Genomic DNA, 21,817 nt, shown 5'->3' on the forward strand with positions numbered 1-21,817 from the left:
CACTGCCCAGGATTGAAGGAGGTGATCTGGCTTGCGCTTGAAAGGTTTCTCCATTGTATCTACATAAGTCTTCACTTAAAAAATCCTGTTCCTAATGCTTCTGCTTTCATACAGCAGAAATAAACAGGAAAGGTTCTGGGGAGTGTTATAGGTGGAATGCAGAAAGCTTTTCCTCCCCTAATGGAGGATATAATTCAGGTGCCCTGGAGGCATGCTTTCAGGAATTCTCTTGCCCGAGGTAATGGGAAGCTAAGGCTGCTTGAAGGCCTTGATTATCTATTGATGCACAAAGCTGGAAAAAAAGTCATCTCCCTTGGATTATAGTAGATATTTCCATAAATTATCAATGAGTCCTCCTCCCGTCAGGCATGAGGCAATGCCTGCTAAATTAATCTGAAGGGGGTTTGAAATGAGTATATTTTTTAAAAAATGGGGTGGGGGGAGAGGGTGGGTGGACGATGGCAGGGAGGTGGTGAAAGGCAGTGTCATTAGGTTAGAAGCTTTTCATTTTTAATCAATGAATGCGTAATACTTTTCTTTTCCTTGTTTGCCTCTCGCAGACAGAAAGTAGATTAGCCCGTGGAATTTTAAATGCTGTTGAGTTGTTTCCTTTGCTCATGTTTCTTTTATGAATTATTATTTTATATGGTGAATTGCTTCTCTGTATAAAAGCCCTTTTTTACATACTGGGCTTTCAAAGAATTCATTGGATATCTAATTTCTTCATAAAAATCTTGTGTTTGTCTGTAACTATCCAAGGTTACAGTTTCATTAAAGACACAGGCCAAGTCATAAGGACAATTACAAATTTGCCATAGTCAGTAACATGCTAAGAATATAGCACTAATAATAGCTCTTTTTTTTTGTGCTGAAAGCTGTTTAACAAATCATAATTATGACAGTCTGCATCCCTTTTTTAAAATATATTTTATTTTTGTCCCTAATGGAGATAGTTTGTATTCAGCTGAAGTGAGATTACTTTCTTCATCATTCTTGCCCGGGGGTGTAAAAAACACTTGCCTAATAACATTACAACTCCATGTTGCTACAAATACAGTGTCCTTGGAAGGCAGGATATGTTTTTCAGTCCACATGCAGTCAGTGCAAAGACTTACTTGCTCTGTGGGCTTGTTTATAAACTGTTTTCAGTGTTTGCAACACAAACTCCATGCAAACTGCTAGGCACTGCAACTTTTGTTTTCCTTTGGCTGCTAACTCATCAGCCCAGACCCAAGCTGGCTGCTACACAGTGGCATCCTTCCGTAGACATGTTGCTAATGTGATGAGAACTGTCTGAGGCCTTCTCTGCATTAGGAAATTCATTCTGGATCAGTGCTTGTTTCACAGAAGCAGACACCTATTACATATATGGCACACTGGCACAAAGCAGGGTATTAATTCCTAATGGTGTATGTCAAATTGGTGCCTACTTATCCCACTCTGAATTTCTTTTGGCTGGGGCTGGGAAGAGGGGAGCCAGTTAGCTACCCACCTCCCATCAAAAAATCAGGGGGAGTCAAATATCTGTAAAAGACTTAACATAAGCAATGCCTCAATCATCTGGTTTTTTTCTGAATTTGTTGCGAGAATATGATGTTGCAAGAGAGCTGCATTCACCCCATTTTTCACACCCCAGGGTGGGACGAGGCACCCAGCTTCACACACGTCATGATCCCCATCCCAGAACACCACTGATATTTTCCTAATTGTCAGCTCAGCCAAAGTAGCTGATTGGGATGAATCTTTGGGAAGTGACCTAGTGTGAAGAAGAGCCAGCATTTCCACCTTTGCAAGCTGGATGCTTGCAAATTTTTTTTATAATTTGTAAGCACTTTTTTTTCTGGGTTACAATGTCAGAGATGGCCACACTGTCCTTCAAGAAAAACCAGAATGGGGCCAACGCATTTCTGAGCCCCTCCCTCTCCCCATGTCTCTCCCCCCCTTCCCCCATCCCCTCAACCCCTGGTGAATTACAGTGTTAAAGAATTTATACCTCATTTAAATATTCATGCAGTTTATACCCAAAGCCAGGCTTCGGCTGAAGTGTATAAAGGTAGCATAAGTCAAAATTTGATTCACTATATTTACAGGTGACGGCTTGGACAACAGTGTAGCTTCCCCCAGCACAGGTGATGATGATGATCCAGATAAGGACAAAAAGCGACATAAAAAGCGTGGCATCTTTCCCAAAGTAGCCACAAATATCATGAGGGCATGGCTGTTCCAGCATCTAACAGTAAGTGAACTCTAGATCACATATGCAAAATAAAACATGGATAATGTCATAGTTGTAGTAGTCATAGAAAGCAAAAAATACGTATGATGTTGCTGCCAGGCAGTAGAGGAACTTTTCCGAGCAGAGTTGTTGTTGTTGCCTCATTTGCTAGATGCCAGGGGAAGAGCATAGAGCGTATATTTTTATGGTATGGGGGTTTTTTGTGTGTGTGTTGTTTTTAGATTTGTTTGTTTGTCTGAGATGTAGTTATTAACAGGACATCACTGCCAAATGTGATTTTTACTTAAAGCTCATATTAATATAACCTTGCAGACCTGTCCTGCTTTGCAGCTCCCCTCAGCTGATGTGGGAATCTCTGCTTTGGAGCACAGAGCAGCATTTGGCCCCTGGTTCTGTGCTCCAGAGAACTGCAGAAAACAATTGGGGAGATTAAAAAACAAAGCCAAAAGCAAACAAAGACCTTATTCAGATGTTTGTCAGAGATCATCAGAAGCTTCATGATGAAAGGTCTGAATGTATCTGGTTTAATAGAAAAGTATAATTTTTTTCTTTGAGACGTTCTCATTCCCAGAGTGTAAGTTACCCCTGTATTTAATGTTAGGAAGTGGTGGGGGTATGTGCAGTTATTTCTATTACCACAGCTACCTGTATGGGGTTTTTTTACTCCTGGGATTAGAAATCAAAGCTCTGGACAGGTGTGTGGGGTTAAGCTGGATGCTGGAGCTGCTTTCAAGGCTTTATATTATGTACCACACCTTCTACCATTCACATTTAGAAAAGCGTTTCTAATGCCATTCTCCTTCTTCTTCAAATTGTGGTGATCTGACACTGTGTTTTTATCCACTGTGAGGATCTGGGCTTTGAGCCCCGGTTTTTTTGTCTCAGCCTTTCTGTGCCAGGAGGATAAGGGTCAGGCAAGGGTTGCTGGGGTATCTGCAGGTGGTAGTGAAGAAGGGCTCTTGCCTAACCCCAGTAGCTGACTCTCTCCTCTGCCTGTAGTTAGGGTCAGGATGAAACTAGAAGCTGGCCAGCTTGCCCAGCCCTGGTGGGAGCTCTGCCAAGGGTGTACTTGTAAAGTGGAGGAAGTGCTCATGCACATCACCCCTCCATCCCCTGCTGAGCCAAGAAACCAGATATCCGCCATGACTCTTGTCAGCACAGAGATCAGGCAGGGAATCCTGTCCTGTGCGGTCCTGGGTTGCTATGAATGAACATTCGTGTTGGAGCCCTACTCCTCGGAGGCCAGAGAGGGCCTCAGATATCTCCAAATTAATCTCTCTCTGGCAGACTCCATGTCAGCCATGGCCTAGTTTTTCCAGGTCTGTAGCCCTGTCTGGTGTGTTCAGTGCCATTGCTTCCAAAGGCTGAGGTCCCTTTGGTGTTGATGGCTCCCCATTTGTAGGTCCTCACCCAAGAGGAGTTGACACCTGGCATCTCTCTGCAGGTAGATGTGAGGTTAAGGACATCCACCCTAAAAACAGTCCATGGATGCTGTGCCAGCAGCAGTGCTCACACCAGCCTGATGCAGCTGGCTTAGGTTCAGGAATGAGGGGAGGCCCTGGAAGCACTGCAGTCAGGACAACGCACACTAGGGAACACTGAACAACTGCACATCAGTTCCTGTAGTTTGCAGTGAGGAATTGCAAATTAAGTAGTATAAATATTTTTTTCCTGAAAGTGGCCTGTTGCTGTGTTTGTGCTAGTAAATAAAGCATCACCCAAACCTGAGCACAGGAACACAAAGGTCAATCCTGGCAAACTGTTTGAGCAGTCTTCAGCATGCTCTTAGCCTGGACCGGGTACCCCCGCTCCAAAGGCCTTCCTGAGAATGTGGCAGAAGGCTACAGGGTGTCTCTAAAAAGCCCTTGTGGTGGGAGCCACCCTGTGTAGAGCATTTAATTACATGAGCTTGATCTGATCCTGTAGCTAATTTCATGCCTAGTCTCAGGACCAGAGATCAGACCAAACAGACCCCCTCACTGTTTCACCTGGGTTAGGTGCAGGGTTTTAGTGGCTTTTCACTCTTCTCCTGTGTGGTAGTAGTGTTCAAAAGAGGAGAGTGCCTGATGAGCTTGCTGCAGGGCTCCTAGCAGTCTCTAGGAGACAACATCTGGACATCTGCTTGTAAGGTCGTCTCTTCTTCTGGAAGACTCAAATACAGAAAGAACTATTCCCCACAGGACCTATGCAATGCTGCATTTTCTACCTTGTAGCACTGAGCTAAAGCTTGTTTTAAAAATCCACCATCCCCTGTGCAGATCCAGCCCAGCCACGTGAAGCATGCAGTTTTATTGCAGGGCAGCTTTTTCCTCTCCTGGCAGCATGGTAGATCCAGACTTATCTGATCAATTCAGTAAAACAGAATTGGTTTATCCAGTCCAACCTTCTCCAGGCAGGACCTTGAGACTCTAGGTGGGATCTTGGACAGTTTCCTCAAATTAAAACATGTCTGAAGAACACTGTAGGCTCTTCCAAGCACTAGAGCAACAGAGCATGTTTACAGGCTGCTTGAGGTGCTGTCCTGGCTGCAAAAAAAAACCCAAAACAAACCCAGGCCCAAATAATGGCTGCAGTCAGAGCTGAGGTGTAGTGGGGAGAAAGACTGAAGGAATCAAAACTCCAGTTCATTTTTGAGGGCATCTGGGCTAAATGACTGCTCTGATAACACTGCACAGTGGTATGGTGGTGTCTCCACCTGATGTCCTTGCTGCAGGAGGGAGATCATAATGAGGAAACTAGAGATCCCACACAGTTTATTTATTTATTTATTTATTTATTCATTCATTCATTCATCTACCCATTTATTTATCAGTGGATTTGGTCTTTTGTAGGGTGAACACAAGGTCCTTCCTAAAGTGGGAGGTGAGGAAAGACAGGGAGGTGGTTCTGTTCAGGAAGGGAGTATGTCACGACCGGTGATACCTCCCTTTTGCCTCAGTGCTTTACCTGCCTTCCCTTTGCCACCTGAAAAATGGCAGGGAGGAAGTGAGCAGAAGTTAAGTGCAAAATCCAGCATCCCCTTGACCATTGGTGCTTCCTAATTAGTTAGTTGGGAGCCCTCCTTTTCAAAAGCAAGTTTTTTTCAGAATTGTAATATTAATACACATCAGTGGCATGCAATTAAGTAAAATAGACAGTAATTGCTGTATTTGTCATACTAATGATTATTGGTTGGAAAGACCTAAAATACAACCTTTCAAAAGTGTATAGGGTGGGTTAATTCCTTCTATGCAGTTATTCCATCTCCAAGAGCATTAAGTCTTCTTCTGTGTACTGACTTCATTTCCGAAGGTTTGTCCCCTAGTTCTCGTTTTGCGCTTAAGAGGAAATTCATTTTTTTCTCTCCGGATGCTGAAGTGTTTGGGCAGTAGTTCCCACTCAGTGTCAGGCTCCAGCCCCCCCCCAGTATTTTGACTGATGTGCAGAACTGAGTTGACATATGCCCAAAGGGTAGGCAAGCGCTGTCCTCTGCAGATGCAGGCAGTGTGCTCTGAAGCTTTTCAGGGGATAAATCAGGGGATAAATTCGTCCTCCTCTTGGAATAATAAAAACAAAAACAATCAGCTGAAACCATTGCATAAGTGCTGACCAGACTCACACTTAGGACTTTGCAGGATATTTTTTTAACTCTTTGCTGTTCTGATTTAATGTTGATTAAACATCTGGGTTGGAAGAGCTGCTCAGGTGGGCTGTTAGTTGGGCAAAATGTAGTTGTGGAGCTTGTTGAATTTTTTTTTGGTAGCTTATGACACCATCTGGCAAATTTGGAGGTTTATGAAATCTGTTTTTAGGATTTTGCTATAAATTTGGGATGGAAGCTTTTACTATCTGGATTAAAAGAAAAAAAAGAATAATTATTTGGTGAAGAAATATTAAAGTTGAGTCAAAACTGAGAAGAGGCTTGTGGAGTGGCATCAGATAAGCATCAAATGCCATGGCAGAGGCTGGAGGAGGGACTGGGGCAAACCAGTTCTGTGCTGGCCCTTCACTTCAGAAAGTCACCCTAAGGATAATTTCCCAGGGTGTGTTGCAGCCCAGCAATGTTTTGCAGGCCTTTCAGACTTCTTAAAAATTTTTTAAAAATTTTTTCTTGGATCACTTAACATTCAGGGTTCATCTCTCCCCCTGAATTTTTCAAGCATATCTCCTCACTGTAATGTATATCCCTCAGCCAGGATTGTGAAATAAGGGAAAAGCTTGGGGGAAGGGGAGGGGAATTAGAAAATAATCTTGCTTACAGTTAAATCTGTGTAAATTTAATTGTGGCAACAGCATTAGTTTCTGCTTCAGCCCATCCTAGGCTTTTGTCCCAGCAATGGTATTATTGGTATAAATTCGTATTTGGAATTGGTATAAATTCCTTTTTGTTCAAAACTAGAAGAAGGGAGTTTGTGGGGTGTCATTCCAAGTGTTTTTTTCACTCTTTGTGAATACTCTGCATCCTTTAAATCCAGCTTAATTTAAAATGTTGGGATTCAAACCTCATTTTGGGGATTATACAATGTAATTGGTTTATTATATGATGAGTATTTGATGATCTTCACGTTCATCACCTAATCAAGCAAAAAAAGCCATAAAATTATAATCCCAAAAGATGTTTAATAACAATTTAAACTATTGAAGGCTTTATTTAAGCACATTAGGGGATTATAAACTACTCTCTTTTAATGGTGCCAAGAGGTAGATTCAAGGACTTCAAACACCTTTTAAAAAACAAATTGCCATGATTTAAAAAAAAAAATGAATGGGCTGAGGGTTTCTTTCATATAAATCCCATAATTTAATCATTATTTTTAACTGCTTTTAAAACAATTTCCTTAAGAGGTTAAATCTTACTGAAAGGGGAGACTGAGCAGAAAGTAAAAGACATGGCTGAAAGATGTTGACTTTAAAATGAAAGGATTTTTTCTATTATATATCTGGACTTTTAACCTTTGTTGATTACTTGATGCCATGATATGAAACAAGAAAATTTAAAATAAGCAACATGCAATCTGTTTATTAAAACTGTTACTTGTAAAAGAATTTATTGGAAGCAGATATTTTGAATCTAGTAAGAAAAATAGTCTCAATCGCTTCAAGGATGCTATTGTGATAGAAAACTTACGCTATTTAATTCAATAAGTTTTCTTTTTATATTAATATCTTACTGGCTAGCAACTTTTTAATGTTCAAACAAGTGTATTTCATGTCTTTTCTCATCCCTTCATAGTTATGAGATTTTGCCTTGGGAGAAGCACGGCGTTAATTTGGCTGCCTGCCCCTACTCCCATGTGGGATGCTTGTCTGGTTTTGGAAAGGAGTATAGTGAGAGGGTAGATGGGTACAAAACTAGGGTACTGAAAACATGGAAAGGGAAAAATACTTGGCTAAACCAAGTTTTCTTTGTTCTCCTCTTGAAAGATTTGGAAGCATTAAAACAAAATAACGCCCCTTCCCCCCTCCCCCCAAAAAAGTGCAACTTACAATGAATCTCCATCCTGCACCAACTGATACTTGCTCTGCAAAATGCCAGAGGGCTCCTGGAGCTCATCTGCGTAACAGGGGTCAGATTTCCATATATTGGACTTGGAATGGCTGGGGGTGTCCCCCCACTTTATCCCAAATATGCAAGTCTCCTCTTTCACTTGATTTTATTGTGGATGAAGCTGTAAAAAGCTTTCTTCCACATCTGCAAGACTTCTCAGTGCCAGCTGTCCCAAATTCCTGGGAAAAGCCAGGCTTTTTAGCTTGCCTTGAGTCGCTCATGCACTGCCATCCCCTTGACTGGGAAGGTGGGAGCCAGGGCTCCTCCTGCTCCTGGCAGCCGAAAGATCTGTCAGAACATCCAGCAAAAGCATCTAACACAGGTTGGTGCCAAGTAACCCACAAGGAGAGTCCTCAGCTCCCTTCTGCTGGGGGAGGTGCTGTGGCAGTCAACTCTGATGGCAGAAAATGGGAAATGTTATTATGGGAGAGGATAGTTGTTCTGGGACTCTTCCAAATTGAGTTGAGAGCTCCAGAAAGGAGGGCAAAGAGTATTTGGGTAACTGGGTTTGAATTAACTTCTTAATCCTTCAACCTTCACAGAGTTTTATGGAGGACAGTGACTGTTAAAACCCATAGAATTTTCATTAATTGGCCTCAAATTCATGGCTTTGACCTGCTGTCCAGCCTCCAAGGGTTGGTCCATTTTCTAGCATGAGGGAAATTTTGCCATTTTAAAAGGTTGGATTTTGGGTGATACCCTTGGCAATGCTGCTGTTGCTCCAGTTTCATGATTTCTTGGAAAGAGCTTGTCTCATGCACTGTCTTGTAGATTATTTAAGTTGTCAGCGCTGAGCTGTTCTACAAACCTTTGTTTTTAGAACAGAAAGGAAAAATAGAGGGTGCTTCAGTCACTTAGTTCAAGGAACACAGATTATTTACTTAGGGTCTTCTCACATTCGGAAGTGTGGTGTAGTTACATCATCTGTTTTCTTAATATCTGTGATTTAGCTCCATTTCTATTGAAGACAGCCATCATGTCTTAAACTACAGGGCATGCAACATCTCATCAGGGCTCCTCACAGGTCTTGGGAATGGCAGTGATCCAGGGAAGTATTTTGGTTGAAATCAGAAGGTAGTCAATGACCCGAGCCAGCAAGACTTTAGAGTGAGGGAGAATGTGTGAGTGTTTGTGTGTGTGTGTGTGTGTGTGTGTCTATTCCCAAAGGACTGTCCTACCTTTGTCCCAATTTCCCACAGTTTCTACCTTGGAGGCACTATTGTGCTGGTGTGGAAGCCACTAGCACATTAAAGAATTTGAATTATTTTGAAGCTGCTGAAACACATTAGTATTTAGACACTAGCAGAATTTCACATCTGAGTAGAAGCAAGGGAATACTGAAAAGTTGAAACATGATAAACATTCATTCAGATGCTAAATTACACTTGCTCTGGTTGTACTAGAACTCCTTTTGTTTGCATAAATATTCTCGGAAATGAGTTTACCAGCAAGAATGTTTGCAGTAATAAGAATTTTTAAGTCAGCAGTAGATGCTTTGCTTTCTTCTCCACCCTCTCCTTTATTTTTATATTTGCAGCTGTGATATTTTGCGTCTGCAGCTTCATTTTTGAAATTAGCCTCCTCCAGTCAAAACACGGCAATGTGTTACACGGTCTTTCTGCAGTCAAAGCAGACATACAAAATTCAAGTATCACCTTTGGAAGGGGGACAGAGAGGGAGGGAAAAAGTTTGGTCACCAATTTTTGAATCTGGAAGCATCCATGGAAATATTTTGGCAAACAGTTTGCAATATGAAGTGCATTTAAAGGCAGCAACAGTATCTTGGCAAGCAGTGGGTGAGCAGGAAATGAGGATAAATTAATGGGCTTGGTTGTTCATTATTAGTTGTTTATTTAGCTTGCCCTCTAACACGGTTGCTACAAAAGAGCCTATGTTGATTCTCAGATATGCTTATAAGTGCCAGTGTTAATTTTTTGTTGGAAATCTAACTTTTGAAGCAGTTTCACAGCATGCCAGTGTGCTAGCAAATGACTTAATCAGATCAGGTAATGTGCCAAAATATGAGGCACCAAACCAGTTGGGCATATATCTGATGGGATGTGTTAATCTGTGGTGTAAGATAACCTGCCTTTCAAATAGAGTCACATTTGGAAGTGGTACATCAAGTTGTGTAAGATGCATTCCCTTGCTCTGGCATACAGTCTCCTACCTCTGTTTGCATGTACTTAACCCTTGCCTGGATAAGCAGAAGCAGTGATATTGTGGTGACTATAGTCTGTTTGTTGCTCCAGGACAGGCATGAGAAGTGACTTGGTTTTTTACCCAAAAAAAGGCTTTTTTCCCTTTTCCTGCATTTACCTTCAGCTACACAGAATCTGCACTGTTATAGCTTACATGCTTTTCCTTGTTGCATATATTCAAGAACCCCTAATTCCTAATATTAAGTGCTTATGTTTACTGTCTGCCCATCAAAATTATCCAGAGAAAAAATTTCCTTTGGAAGGGAAACTTCTTTTTTTGGTGGTGTAAGTTAAAAGTTTCCATGGGTAATGCCATCCTTTCCAACAAAATGCTCAGCTGAAAATCCAATTTTCAATATTCATAGAGTCATTACTCATGGAACAAATGTATTCATAGAATTGTTAAGGTTGGAAAAGACCTTTAAGATCATCAAGTCCAACCAATCTTATCTTATTGATGAGTCATCATTGTACTTCCAGCTCCTCACCCTGTAAGCTACAGCAGTGCTAAATATATATGTAGAGAGAAGGTAAGTAGGCAGAAAAGAGTTTAAGTTAATATGTAGTTATCTAATTTACCTCGCCTTTTGCATCATTGCCTGATTTAGACCCAGAGTATTTAGTAGAGTGCTCGTTTCACTTCAGTGGTGGGCCATCATTTTAATAAGGCAAGGTCTAGGAGCCTTACCACTTCATCTTTTGCTTTATGAAGCAGAAACTTCTGCCCAGAAAATACTTCTTAGACTTTAGATATAGCATGAATATTCTTTTCTTGGCTACTGGTTGGCCCTTTGTAATCCAACCTGTATAGCATTAAACATTTGGAAGTACTTTTAAAAAAAACCTAACCACAAAAAAACCTTGTTCTTACAATGGGTCCTCTGTCCCAGTGATGCAGTAAGCAAGATAGTCACGTTAGTGACACTAAAGTGGTCACTTGAGTCACATTAGTAAAACCAGGGGCCTGCATAAACATAAAGATGTTTTCCAAGAACTGTTTTTGAACCCAGAAAGAAAATGGTGGGACTTTGCTTTGGGTGCCTTGCTCTGTTGATTGCTCAAAAGTCAGCTTTGAAGTGAAACTCTTCTTCCTAGGCCATCCTTTTTTCATGTCAGACAGAGCTTTTGGGGCTCCTAAAGATATTTTTGGAAAGGTAAATGCTATGTTAGACAATCTGGCCAGTTAATAGATTCATTGGCAGAACTCTGCTTATTTGCCATGGATTTTGTGCTGATCCAGGAGCTTCACGGTGCTTGTGTGGGAACAGCAAAGAAGATTTCGTTGCTGAAACCTGAGCATGGGTCTGTCAGTGCAGCAGGTTGTAAACCCCAGAGGGTCGTAAGCTGCAGTTGGGGTCAGAATAATTTTGAAACTGGTAATAACCCAAACCTTAGGAATCTTATGAATAAAATGCAATTTTAGTAATGTTTTCATAAACAGCAGTAATGGTGGCATTTTAGTAAACAGTGGCATTACTTGCATCAAAATTGTACCACATTGGCTTTTAAATTACTCCACCTGTCTGTATGAATAGGATTTTCAATGTCGAGGCACACAGACAGCTGCTGCTAACGTTTTTTTTTTTCTCCCTGTGTAGATAATGTTGGCAAATCTGCAGCCATCAAGGCTGGTTTCTGATGTAAAATGGTACCTGACCTACTGGCTTTGGTGCTACAAAAGGAGCAGCTTTAATTACTAATGGTCGTGTTTTAGTTTTGTGCTTGTTGATGTACAAAATGTCATTTTAGTGTGGTGTAACCTCTGGTTCACTTCCACCAGCGATGGTACACTGGCTGCAATTATTTTCAAAATAATTTGTGTTCCTTGGTGGCAGCTTGCAATCCTGCCTTGTTAACTCTCAGATAATTAGCAGGGGTCTGGTCCTCCAGGTCCCTGTGCCCCCAAGTCTCACTGGTACCCCACACCTTGGAGGGCTGCCCTGGACGAAAGTGAAATTGTGCTAACAAATCCCACTTGATTTATTTCTAGGACTGTTCTCTCCCTTGCATTAGGTGGGTTTAATACCCAGAAATTAATGGAATTAATTTTGTCCTCTAACCCTTGGTAAGCCAGAGGGTTTACATGGAGGCAGAGTCAGGGCATGCTGCCTCTCTTCCCAGTTATGAACAAAAGGATAAGGCTGATGCGCTGCCTGGTGCCATTTCGCTGGGTTGAGTTTGGTCAGAATGATCCAGTTACCAGCCTCATGCCAGGCCTTAAAAGGGTTAAAGATGTTAATGGTGCCGTTAAAAATCCAGCTTGCCAATGAGCTATTTTGTGCAAATGGTATAAATATAAGATACACTTGTCTGGCTCATTTGCAAGCATTCTTTTTGACTTCTTTCACACAACTGGTGTTTTTGTGTTTAATTTAACAAGAAATGAGTAGTAAATGAAAGCTGCTGCCTGAAATCCCACTGTGAGCGTGTTTTGCACTTGGCTCCCTAGTGAAAAGGCAATTTGTGAAATTATGTGATAGAGTAATTAGATGAAGCCAGGGCTTCTGATTGTTGCCATGCGTATGTGGTAAAGGTTTGCTGGGGAAAAAAAAATAAAAAACACGGATTATTACCCTGGCAAGTTGGCTCAAAGCTTCTTCATTTATTTGTAAACAGAATATTTAGTGACCGCATAGGAAGTAGCTGTAATCACCAGCTCGTAAAGAAACCACAGCAGAGCTTTTGGATTTTTACAGAGTGCTCATGTAAAATTTAAGCTGGGAGGCAGAATCCCTGTTAATGTAATTAGGATCTAATTTACCACCCTTTGCACACAGATGTAATAATGTCTAGATATTTATTCTATCTTTAAGCACATTACATATACCTCAGTGCAGCAGTTACTGAACAGAAACAGGTGTGAGCACTTTCCGGATTCATTTTTACACTGTAAACACACAGTGATTTAAAGGGAAATATTTACCAAAAAAAAAAAAAAAAAAAAAGAGGGGAAAAAATGTCTGCAAATGAGGCAGTAATGGACAGTTGCCCTTTATGTACTGATGGATTTCTCAATGGTTAAGTAAATTAAAGCAAATGCTAGAAAAATCAATAGGCTTGCAGAGTCTTGGTTGTGCCTCATAGACTTCAGGACAGAATGACAGATGTGGTGCATATGACCCATTTAAGTATTAATGCTTGGGAAATTGCCTCTGCGTGCAAGGTTATAGGCCTAGAAATATTGTTATATTAAATTACAGACAATGATATTTTTAAGTATATATGGAATTTATACGTTTCAGTTTAGTTGCTCTTCGGCATTACATTTGTCCTGGAAGATTAGTTGCGGAGTTGTTTCTGTGGAACAGTAAATCAGGTTTAAAAAATGTTTGAACAGTGAATTGTCTTTCCAGGGCTGCTGCAGACCAGCGAGCGTGTTGCACACCATGGGGGGACAGCAATCGTGTTAAGTAAGAGCCACATAGCCAATGTGTTCACTAACAAATGTAGCATATAAGCGAGCCTAAATTAAATGTCATTAAAAAGCAGCTTTTGAAATGGTGAGAGGGCTGGCGCAGTAACATAGGGTTGCTGTTAAATTGGGGTATTCTGTATGACTAAACACAAAGTAAAATCCAAAGTGCATGGTCAAGATGAGCTAAGTAAGGTAACGACCAAAATGGATCTTTCTCACCATCTTCCCCATGTGCCGCAATTGGAAGGGGCGAGTTTGCATGGGCAGGATGAGTGAAAACTGACCCCACGCAGAAATTCTCCTGAAATAGAGATGTTATGATTAATCCAAGCAGGCAGACGAGCTCTAGATGAGATAGTGTTTGCCATCTCTGATTTCTGTCATTTTTTGCACCCAGGCAGCAGGGAAGTAGACCAAGTTAATTGTCTCTTTGTTGCATCTCTGGCAGGAAGAGCGTGAAAATAGCTGGGACCCTGATTTTGGTGTTGGCGTGAAGGCAGAGCAGTGTGTTGGCTGTGCTTGCTGTCGGTGACAGCCCGGCTTACCTTGCCAGTTATCCTGACTTCACCCCAAACACCTGTTTCTGTGAAGGGAGCAGCGGATGCATTTTATATACAACTGCCATGTTTAATATTAGAAAGGAGCTTTAGACTTTCACAGTACCACTGCTATTCCTTGCTGAAGCCATTACATGAGAAGTTTTGTTGTTTTCCTCTCCAACATTAACCATCATGTTTTACTTCCATTTGTTCAATAGATATTTTTTCCTTTTTTTATTTGTTTGTTTTGTTTTGTTCCTTGATTATCTGTGACATTTGATGTTTGGGTACCACTGTCTCCCTTTTTCTCCCTCTTTTCTTATTTTTCTTTTCCCCTAGAGCATGAAAATTCACTGGGGAATAAAGCAGAGCCATCTCCAGGGGGTATAAGGGCTGCACTCTGCTACTGGGAGCGCCAGTGAAATGATGACATTGTGGAGGGGCAGATTATTACTTTTGGGCCTGCTGAGGACCTATTTGCATATTGAGGCTGGATGAGAGCAACTGGTGCTGAGGGCTGTCAGGCCAGGGCTGAGTGATGACAGACCCTTGTCATTTGCCTGCATTCAGCTTCATTGCTATGGTGACAATATGTGGTGATGAAAGTTGCCGCGAAGGGTTGGACAGCATCCTCCATGGTTGCCGTAGCCGACAGCATCTTTGCAACAGCGTGTTTGAGCTGCTGATGGCCCTTGGTGTCAGAGCAGCATCAAATCTCTAATGACAGAAACTCTCCACAGGTTTTTGGGTCCGCAGGGATAGTGCTCATGGCACCATCGCCAGTCTCAGCAACTTCTTACATCAGTGACAAAAATTGTCTTTACCTGCTCTAGTCATTTTTATGTGCCTTGTGGTGGGTTTCCCTGATTTATTTTGTGTGACATACGAGCTAGGTAAGCTGGTGCTTACCTGCACAGCAGCATGGGGTGGCCGTGGTCCTCCTCCTGCCACGTGTAAGGCAAACACATTAATCAGCATATAGGCAATGGCTGCTTTCGTTAGATATACGTGTGAGGGGCCCTGGTGAACGAGCTCTTTTGTTCCCGACCAAACCAGAAGGGATCAAAGGTCAGCAGGAACCCAGAAGCCATCAGTCAGGGTGGGTTTTGCTGGATCCCAGGGTTGTCAGCTCCATAGTCACCCCTGGCAACTTGGGCTGCCGCCTGCTTGCCTTCCCCACTGCCTGGCGCAGAAGCGGAGCATCCCGTCTCTCAGTTGCTGTAAAAAGATGCTGACATAAAGTCGGCATTTCAAGTACAGCGTGAGCATTGCTGTGCTTCTCTTTGTTATCCAAGTCATTTGAGAGTGAGATTACAAAAATGATAGTTGGCTTTGTAGAGATTCTTTTGCTGCATTCATCTTTAGGATGTGTTTTAAGGCTGCAAATTCATTTTTGGTTTAATGGCAAATGGCAACCCGTAAAGAAGCAGCAGCATACTGCCAAAATGTGCTTCTACACTTCTGCATATAAAAGTTCACTTCTAAAAAAACTTCTGGTATGGCATTTATTTCCTTTGAGCAGATCGATTTATTTTTCCTCCCTTACTTGTGATGTTAAAGTACATTTGGCAGTAATCAGTTTATCCTTATTAGAAGCTGTGGTAAAAGGCAGAGTTGCTGAGTCAATTCACTCCATTTACTTCCCCTATTGAGCCTTAATGTGTCCCAGTCCCCACCCCTTACAGTGAAAACATCATCAGTTATAGGGCTGACAGGAGCCTGGGACTCAGTGTAAGTTGCTCCTTAGGGTTATTCATCTTGCACCAAAAAAACTGGCACTCAACAATATTCATCACTTCCTGTACCTAAAATGATTGAGTAAACAGTGAGGTGAATTATCAGAGGGGTAAAAAGGGGGAAAACTGAGTTTGAATATGTTGGAGGCAACTTCGGGCTCATATGGCAGGAGAAATAGAGCCATCAGCCAACATGCAAGCTCCCCACCAGTGTTTAATATTGCTGCTGAAGCTGGAGGGAGGCTCAGTTATCCTTCAGCCAGACACTTACTGCTTCTCATAACCTGACCTGCAAGAGCTTTTCTATTTTGGCACCTGGGTTGGAAAAGCAGCTTCAGCCCTGGAAAAGCAGCTTCAGCACTGATGCAGCAGAGATGTGCTGGGTGCCCAACTCTCTGTCAGCTCCTTAGGGTGAAATACACTTAAAACATTGCTCAATTTACTCCAGTTTGATCCCATGATATTTGTATTTATTCCAAAAATCCTGAATCCCCTCAGGCAGGAAATATTTCAAAGCAGGAACTTAATTTTTTTAAGTTTTTTTGTAAATGTGATATGGTAAAGTATTTTTCTCCAAAACCTCAAGAAATACAAAAGCATGGAATAGAATGTGCTTTGTTACCATTACCTCCCCTTCCTACAAAACAAAGCAAAAAAACCCATCCAGCCAAGCGAATCCAAACGTGAAAACCTCAAACTCTGGGCTTATTTAAATTTTCAAAGTAATCTTAAAAAAAGAAAGAGGCTCTGCTTTCCTTTGCCCAAAAATATAATGCAATCACGATAAGGGAGGAGAAATTCCCTTAGCCGTACACCTGGTTTGTTTTTATGCCCGGTGCTGCGGTTAGATGGTTGTCTAAATAAACAGAGATTAGGTGGAGGGCTTTATCTCAAAGCTGGCACTGGTTATCACACTGCTTCCTCCCACTCCCTCCCTCTGATTGTGAGTTGTATAAGAAGACTTAGCAAGCATAACTTAGAGCCGATAACCTTTGAATGTTAGTTCAAGGAAGCTGTGCCATAGTAACAACAACAAAAAAAGAAATTATGCAAACTCTGTCACAGACTATTCAAACAACTGGCAATTTGACCCTAATTCTGATTTAAAAGAAAAAGATTCCAGGAATAAACTCAAGTTTATTCTTCAAATCATCTCTCCTTTGAGGAGTCTTGCTTTGAACTTGCTTTAACAAAAGGAATCTGTAATGTTTCATTTGGCCAAATTGCTCCAGCCCTGCAGTTAAGGGTTGAATTGATCTTGATCAGCCCTGGAAGAAGACATTGTTGACATTTGCATTTGATGGTACATGAGATATATATATATATATATACACAAGCAGGGGACATAAAGAGAGGCTGCCAGGTGATGGACAGCTTCTGGCTCTCCATGAAAGTGAACAGGAAAAGTCATCATGGTTCTGCATGGGTGTGAAATCAAAATACGCCTTTTCTAAGCGTATCTTGGCATATTGATGGGCAGCATAAAACATGCAAAGAGGAGGAGAAAGGTCTTCAGGGTCTTTGCAACATGCCTTCCATAAAAAAAAACAAACCAGCAAACCACAACCTTCGGTTTTGGAGGGGGAAGGAGGGGGAAGGCGTCCACGCACTACCGCAAGGCAATGTCATCGCGATGTTGGGAAGCCAACTCACAGTGAGCGGGTGAGCGCGGGCATCTCTGCCCTTGTCGTTTGGATTACCCCAGTGCCACGCGCCCAGTTACACAATGCGTAAAGGCGAGGGTTATTTCTAGGACAGATAATTGAACATTAATACTCGTTGACATTGTCGTAGGAATGATATGTCAAGCTGACAGGGCCTATGTGCTTACATCTGCTGATCGGCTGCAGACGAAGGGGATGTTTGGCAGATTAGACCCGGGGCCTTGCCGCCACCGAGCTAGGGATGATACAGCCATTAATCATGAGCTGCCATCTTGGGCTGCCTTCCCAAAAACAGTGGTTGGGTCCCTGCTTTTGGGGGTGGAGGGCATGGTTCGCAAAACTACATTGACCCCCATATGTGTATGTACACCTCTGCGTGCACAAAGATTTATGTACGTGTATAGAATGTATTAAAGAAGAGCATCCTTGGTGCTGCATACGCATGAGTACCGCCGTCGTCTGAAGCAACTGTTTTCAATCTACTAACGTGAGAATAAAAGGAAGCGGAATAGATGAGAAGTACTTCAGAACCACTGAGAGCATGATCAAGTTTGATGAGGTGTTTCTGATTATCTCTGTCTTAGGAAGTAAATGACATAAAAATGGTAGCAGAGTTAGCTTTTTTTTCCCTAGTATGTTTTTTGTGCCTCTCTTCTTCTGGATGTCAACAGACCCTTCAAGGCAAGGGTGCTGTAGATAAAGTAGTTACATTGCAATCACTTCTGTCCCCTTCCAGCCAAAATCCTACAAATGGTGCTTTTCAATATCATTTCATAACAATCTTCAGAGAGCTAATGCCTTTGTCACAGCATTTCTACAGCCAGACTTTGCTGCACAAGTTCAGAGGCATGAGAAGCAGATGGAAAACAATTACAGGGGCCTCTGACACTGGAGTCAGTTCTACTTTCTTAAAATAGGGCTAAACATCATGTTTGTAATGTCTCACGTACAGTTTGGCTCTGCATAAAATGCTACAAAATAGGGCCCTTGAGAACATCCATTATCACATTTTGGTTAACATCACAGATTTTAAAAATCCCAGTTGTACTGAAACCATGAAATAAAGCTTTCATCTGTAAAGATCTAGTTTCTCTTTGTTATTAAAATAAACTAAGCCATTAAACAAAATATATGCATATAATAGTGAAGTTCATAATTTCCTATCATCAAAATGATAAATTCAACTTTTTTTTAATTGGAGCAGTCATCTTAGAAAGGTTTGTGTATAGAACAAGATCAAATGTGCCTGGTTGCTCTTTCTTACTTTGTAACTTGTTAGTGGTGACATTTTTTTGGTCTTTAACTGCTTTCATTTAGGTCTTTCTAAAAGAAATGAGTTTTGTTCAGAAAGGAGGGGAAAGCAGAGGGGGATTTTTGAGCTTGGTATTGAAAAGATTAATTGATTATATCTTTTTACTGTTCTTGTGAATTGTTAATGGCCATCGCATCATAAATGTGCTGAAAGCAACATGCCATCTCAATGCTTTTGCTTCCAAATATGTGGATTGTCTCTTTTATGGTAATTTTTGTGAAGGCATCTGCATGTGCGTGGTGCTTGATATGCTCAGACCTTGAAAGAGACCAGGCAGGAAGGGGATGCTCAGGCTGGGAATGGGGTGGGCACTGGCTACTTGTAGCTGACTGTTTGGATTTTTGGAAAGTCCCTTCCAAAAACCCCTGGTCTGGCCTCATCCATTCATCATCCCTTAGAAGATGCCCACTGAGGGTCTCACCTTACAAAGCTGAGGACATATCCTTCAGGCAGCCCAGGCTTTGGCCATATTCGCTGCAGCTGAGCGCCAGACATAAAGTTACATAGGTGAAGACAGGTTTGCCATTTCAGGGCTCATCCCCCAAGTGTTGGCCAATACCAGCCCCTGGGAAATGCCTCACACCATGAATATTTCCACTGAAATGCAAAGCTTGATTCAACCAGCCCTCTCTGATGGAGCATACAGTTAGGTCTTTGGAGGCTTTTGAAATCCAGGTGAAATTGGTAGAGACCTGCACTGACTTTGGGGGTAAAGGTTTTTTTTTATGAGGAAGTCTTCTTGGTCCAAGAAGCTTTCCAAGAGGGAAGAGTCACATCCTCGTGCGAGTCTTTTTAATGACGTTTTTATAAGGATGAGAATAAGTACCTAGTGAATTTGTGGACAAATACATGTTAATTTAGGGTTGAATCTGGAGATTTGGAGGAGGATTGTGATGTGCCTTTTCCCGACTCTCAGGAGATCTAAATCACACTTTTTTTTGTGTAGGTACATGTGCATAGAAATATCGTCCTGGGAACATATATCTGCTTTATTCTGAAATTGGTTAGCGTTATCAGACTTGTTTCTTTGCTAAGTTGGGTACATAATTAATTAGAGCAGTTGTTTTCTTTTGGAGACTTCTCAGTTCATCTCTCAGAGTTAAGTTTTAAGGCCAGGCTGGTCAGAAAGCGGATTTCTGTACAGGCCTGCACCCTGAAGCCAGTCAAAGGGATTTCATACACTAAATGGGTATAGATAAATGAATTCTCTAGCCAGAAAGCAGAATTGCTTAGTCAAGTTTACTGAGTTGAAACTTGTCTATATTATTCATATATGCGATTGCTCTAAACTTGGGTTATTTTAGCAGAAGGGAACTCATTAGACCTAAGGCATGAAGGAGGGAATTTATGAGGCACTTTCATTTTAAATGTAAAAATATTGGAGAGTGAACTTACGGGGAGGTAAAAGCTGGGATGGATAAAATGAGAGCGCCTGTAACAGCTGGCTGGGTGCTGGAAAGTGAAGCCCAGCTCTAGCCCAGGTAAATTGCATTTGAATTTCAACCTCAGATCTGTATGCACTCTTCTTTGGCAGATGTTGAATTGATAATGCCTGTGTGTTAAAGAATTCTGATTGTTTCTTTTGCCACCTTCACAGCTTATGAAAATGCAAGTAGGCCTGCCTAATGAATATTAATAAGAGTGATAGCTGGATAACACACAAGCCTGTGGCTCTTTGGAGCTTGGGTGAGGTTAGTTGGAGGATTGTTGTGACTGGGAATTTACATGCTTTTTAAGAATAAACTTCCTGAAAGCTTTTACATTCTCCTTTAAAAGCTGATGTTTGTTCACAGTAACATGCTCATGCATGCATGGGTTTTTTTTCCCCTTTCCCTTTCTAGATACATGTGAGATTAATACTACAGATGGCAGGTCCATGTTTTTTAAAACAAGGCAATTTATTAGATGAGAAGAGAAAGAGGCCCCATCTCTTAAATTTACTTCAGTCCAGAGTTAATTGTATCAATAGCCATGGTTTATTTTATTTTCCTTGTTTATTTTTGCCTTTTCCCACACCCCATTCTCCCAGGCAGCTGTGGCACTTATTAGTGGGGCAGGGAAATGACACTGATGAATTCTGCATCTCCAAATGTCCTAAGAGGCTTTAAAGCCCATTTCATGCAGTTAGTTAATCGGGCAGCTCGTTAGGCCCATTGCCGGACCTCACACATGGCAGTCTAATAGCAGGGATAGTTGTGGAGTGGCTGGAGGATGGGAGGGCTCCGAGGACCCAGCTCTTCAACTGGAGCCCCACGGGCAGGCGCTGCCACCTGGTTGGAGCTCCCAGCGATGCCAAGCAGTGTTGGGACTCAGTGGTGACACTGGCAACATCCCCCCATTTTCACCAGTGCTGTTCTCTGGCTGTGCTGGAGCAATCCTCTCCAGACCTCTGTTTACTCACTTGTAAAAATCCCTATTACTAACCTTTCTGCCTGTGTCATAGGTCCTATTTGATCTGCTCTTCTTTCCCCAGACTCTGTTCCCAAAACTGCTAATTATGCAAAAAACCAAGGTGCCCTTTTTAATAGCTTCCTGCTCATTGAGAGCTGCAGGGGCAGACTTGAAAAGAAGGGTTAGAGTGGGTCAGAACTCAAAAGGCAAATAGAATCAGAGAGATATTTATTTATTTATTATTCAAAGAAACCCACGATCTTGCCTTGATAGTAAGGACTGCTGTGATGCTGCATGGGGTGGAGGTCTTTTTCAGAGTGGTGGTTTAGGGCTGGGATAATCTTGTAAGGTTTCATGAAGGCTCAATGAGGAGGATTTAATGAAGATTCAGGGATTAAGATGCTTCTGCATTATCATTTCTGCCAAATATGTAAAAGGACTTACTGTGCATTCACTTTACAAGTAAACTTACTCTTTCTAAAGCTTTGAAACATGAGGAAAAGCCCCAACTTCAAAACAGGAACACATGTATGCAGTGCATTTCCCCTTTTGCAAAAGGCCTTTTCTTTCTCTTCTCTTGTCATGACAAAAAGGCTTAATTTTTTTTAGCCAATATAAGGGGAGAGGGAAGAGGGGGAGAGCCATTAAAACGCAGTTCTTTCAATTACGTCCCATTATTTGTCATCTCTATTGCTTTTCTATAGTTTTCATTGCACCTTTAATAGCACGCCTGGTCAGAAAAGGTGAGCTGGAATGTGAACGCACTTGGCTCCGCCACCGTCAGTGCCTACGAGCT

The 21,817-nt window shown here is 41.8% G+C and overlaps 1 protein-coding gene across 5 annotated transcripts in view; it reads left to right on the forward strand.

Moving 5' to 3' along the window:
- The window catches only part of MEIS1 (Meis homeobox 1), a 108,031-nt gene that overhangs the window by 54,318 nt on the left and 31,896 nt on the right, over positions 1-21,817 (forward strand). For all 5 annotated transcript variants that reach the window (XM_048296111.1, XM_048296112.1, XM_048296114.1 and 2 more), the window contains exon 8: positions 2,091-2,236. In XM_048296111.1, the coding sequence (XP_048152068.1) occupies positions 2,091-2,236 (146 nt within the window). The remainder of the gene's footprint in view (positions 1-2,090; positions 2,237-21,817) is intronic.

This window comes from Corvus hawaiiensis, chromosome 3 (genome assembly GCF_020740725.1).
Source record: "Corvus hawaiiensis isolate bCorHaw1 chromosome 3, bCorHaw1.pri.cur, whole genome shotgun sequence".
Lineage (NCBI taxonomy): Eukaryota > Metazoa > Chordata > Aves > Passeriformes > Corvidae > Corvus > Corvus hawaiiensis.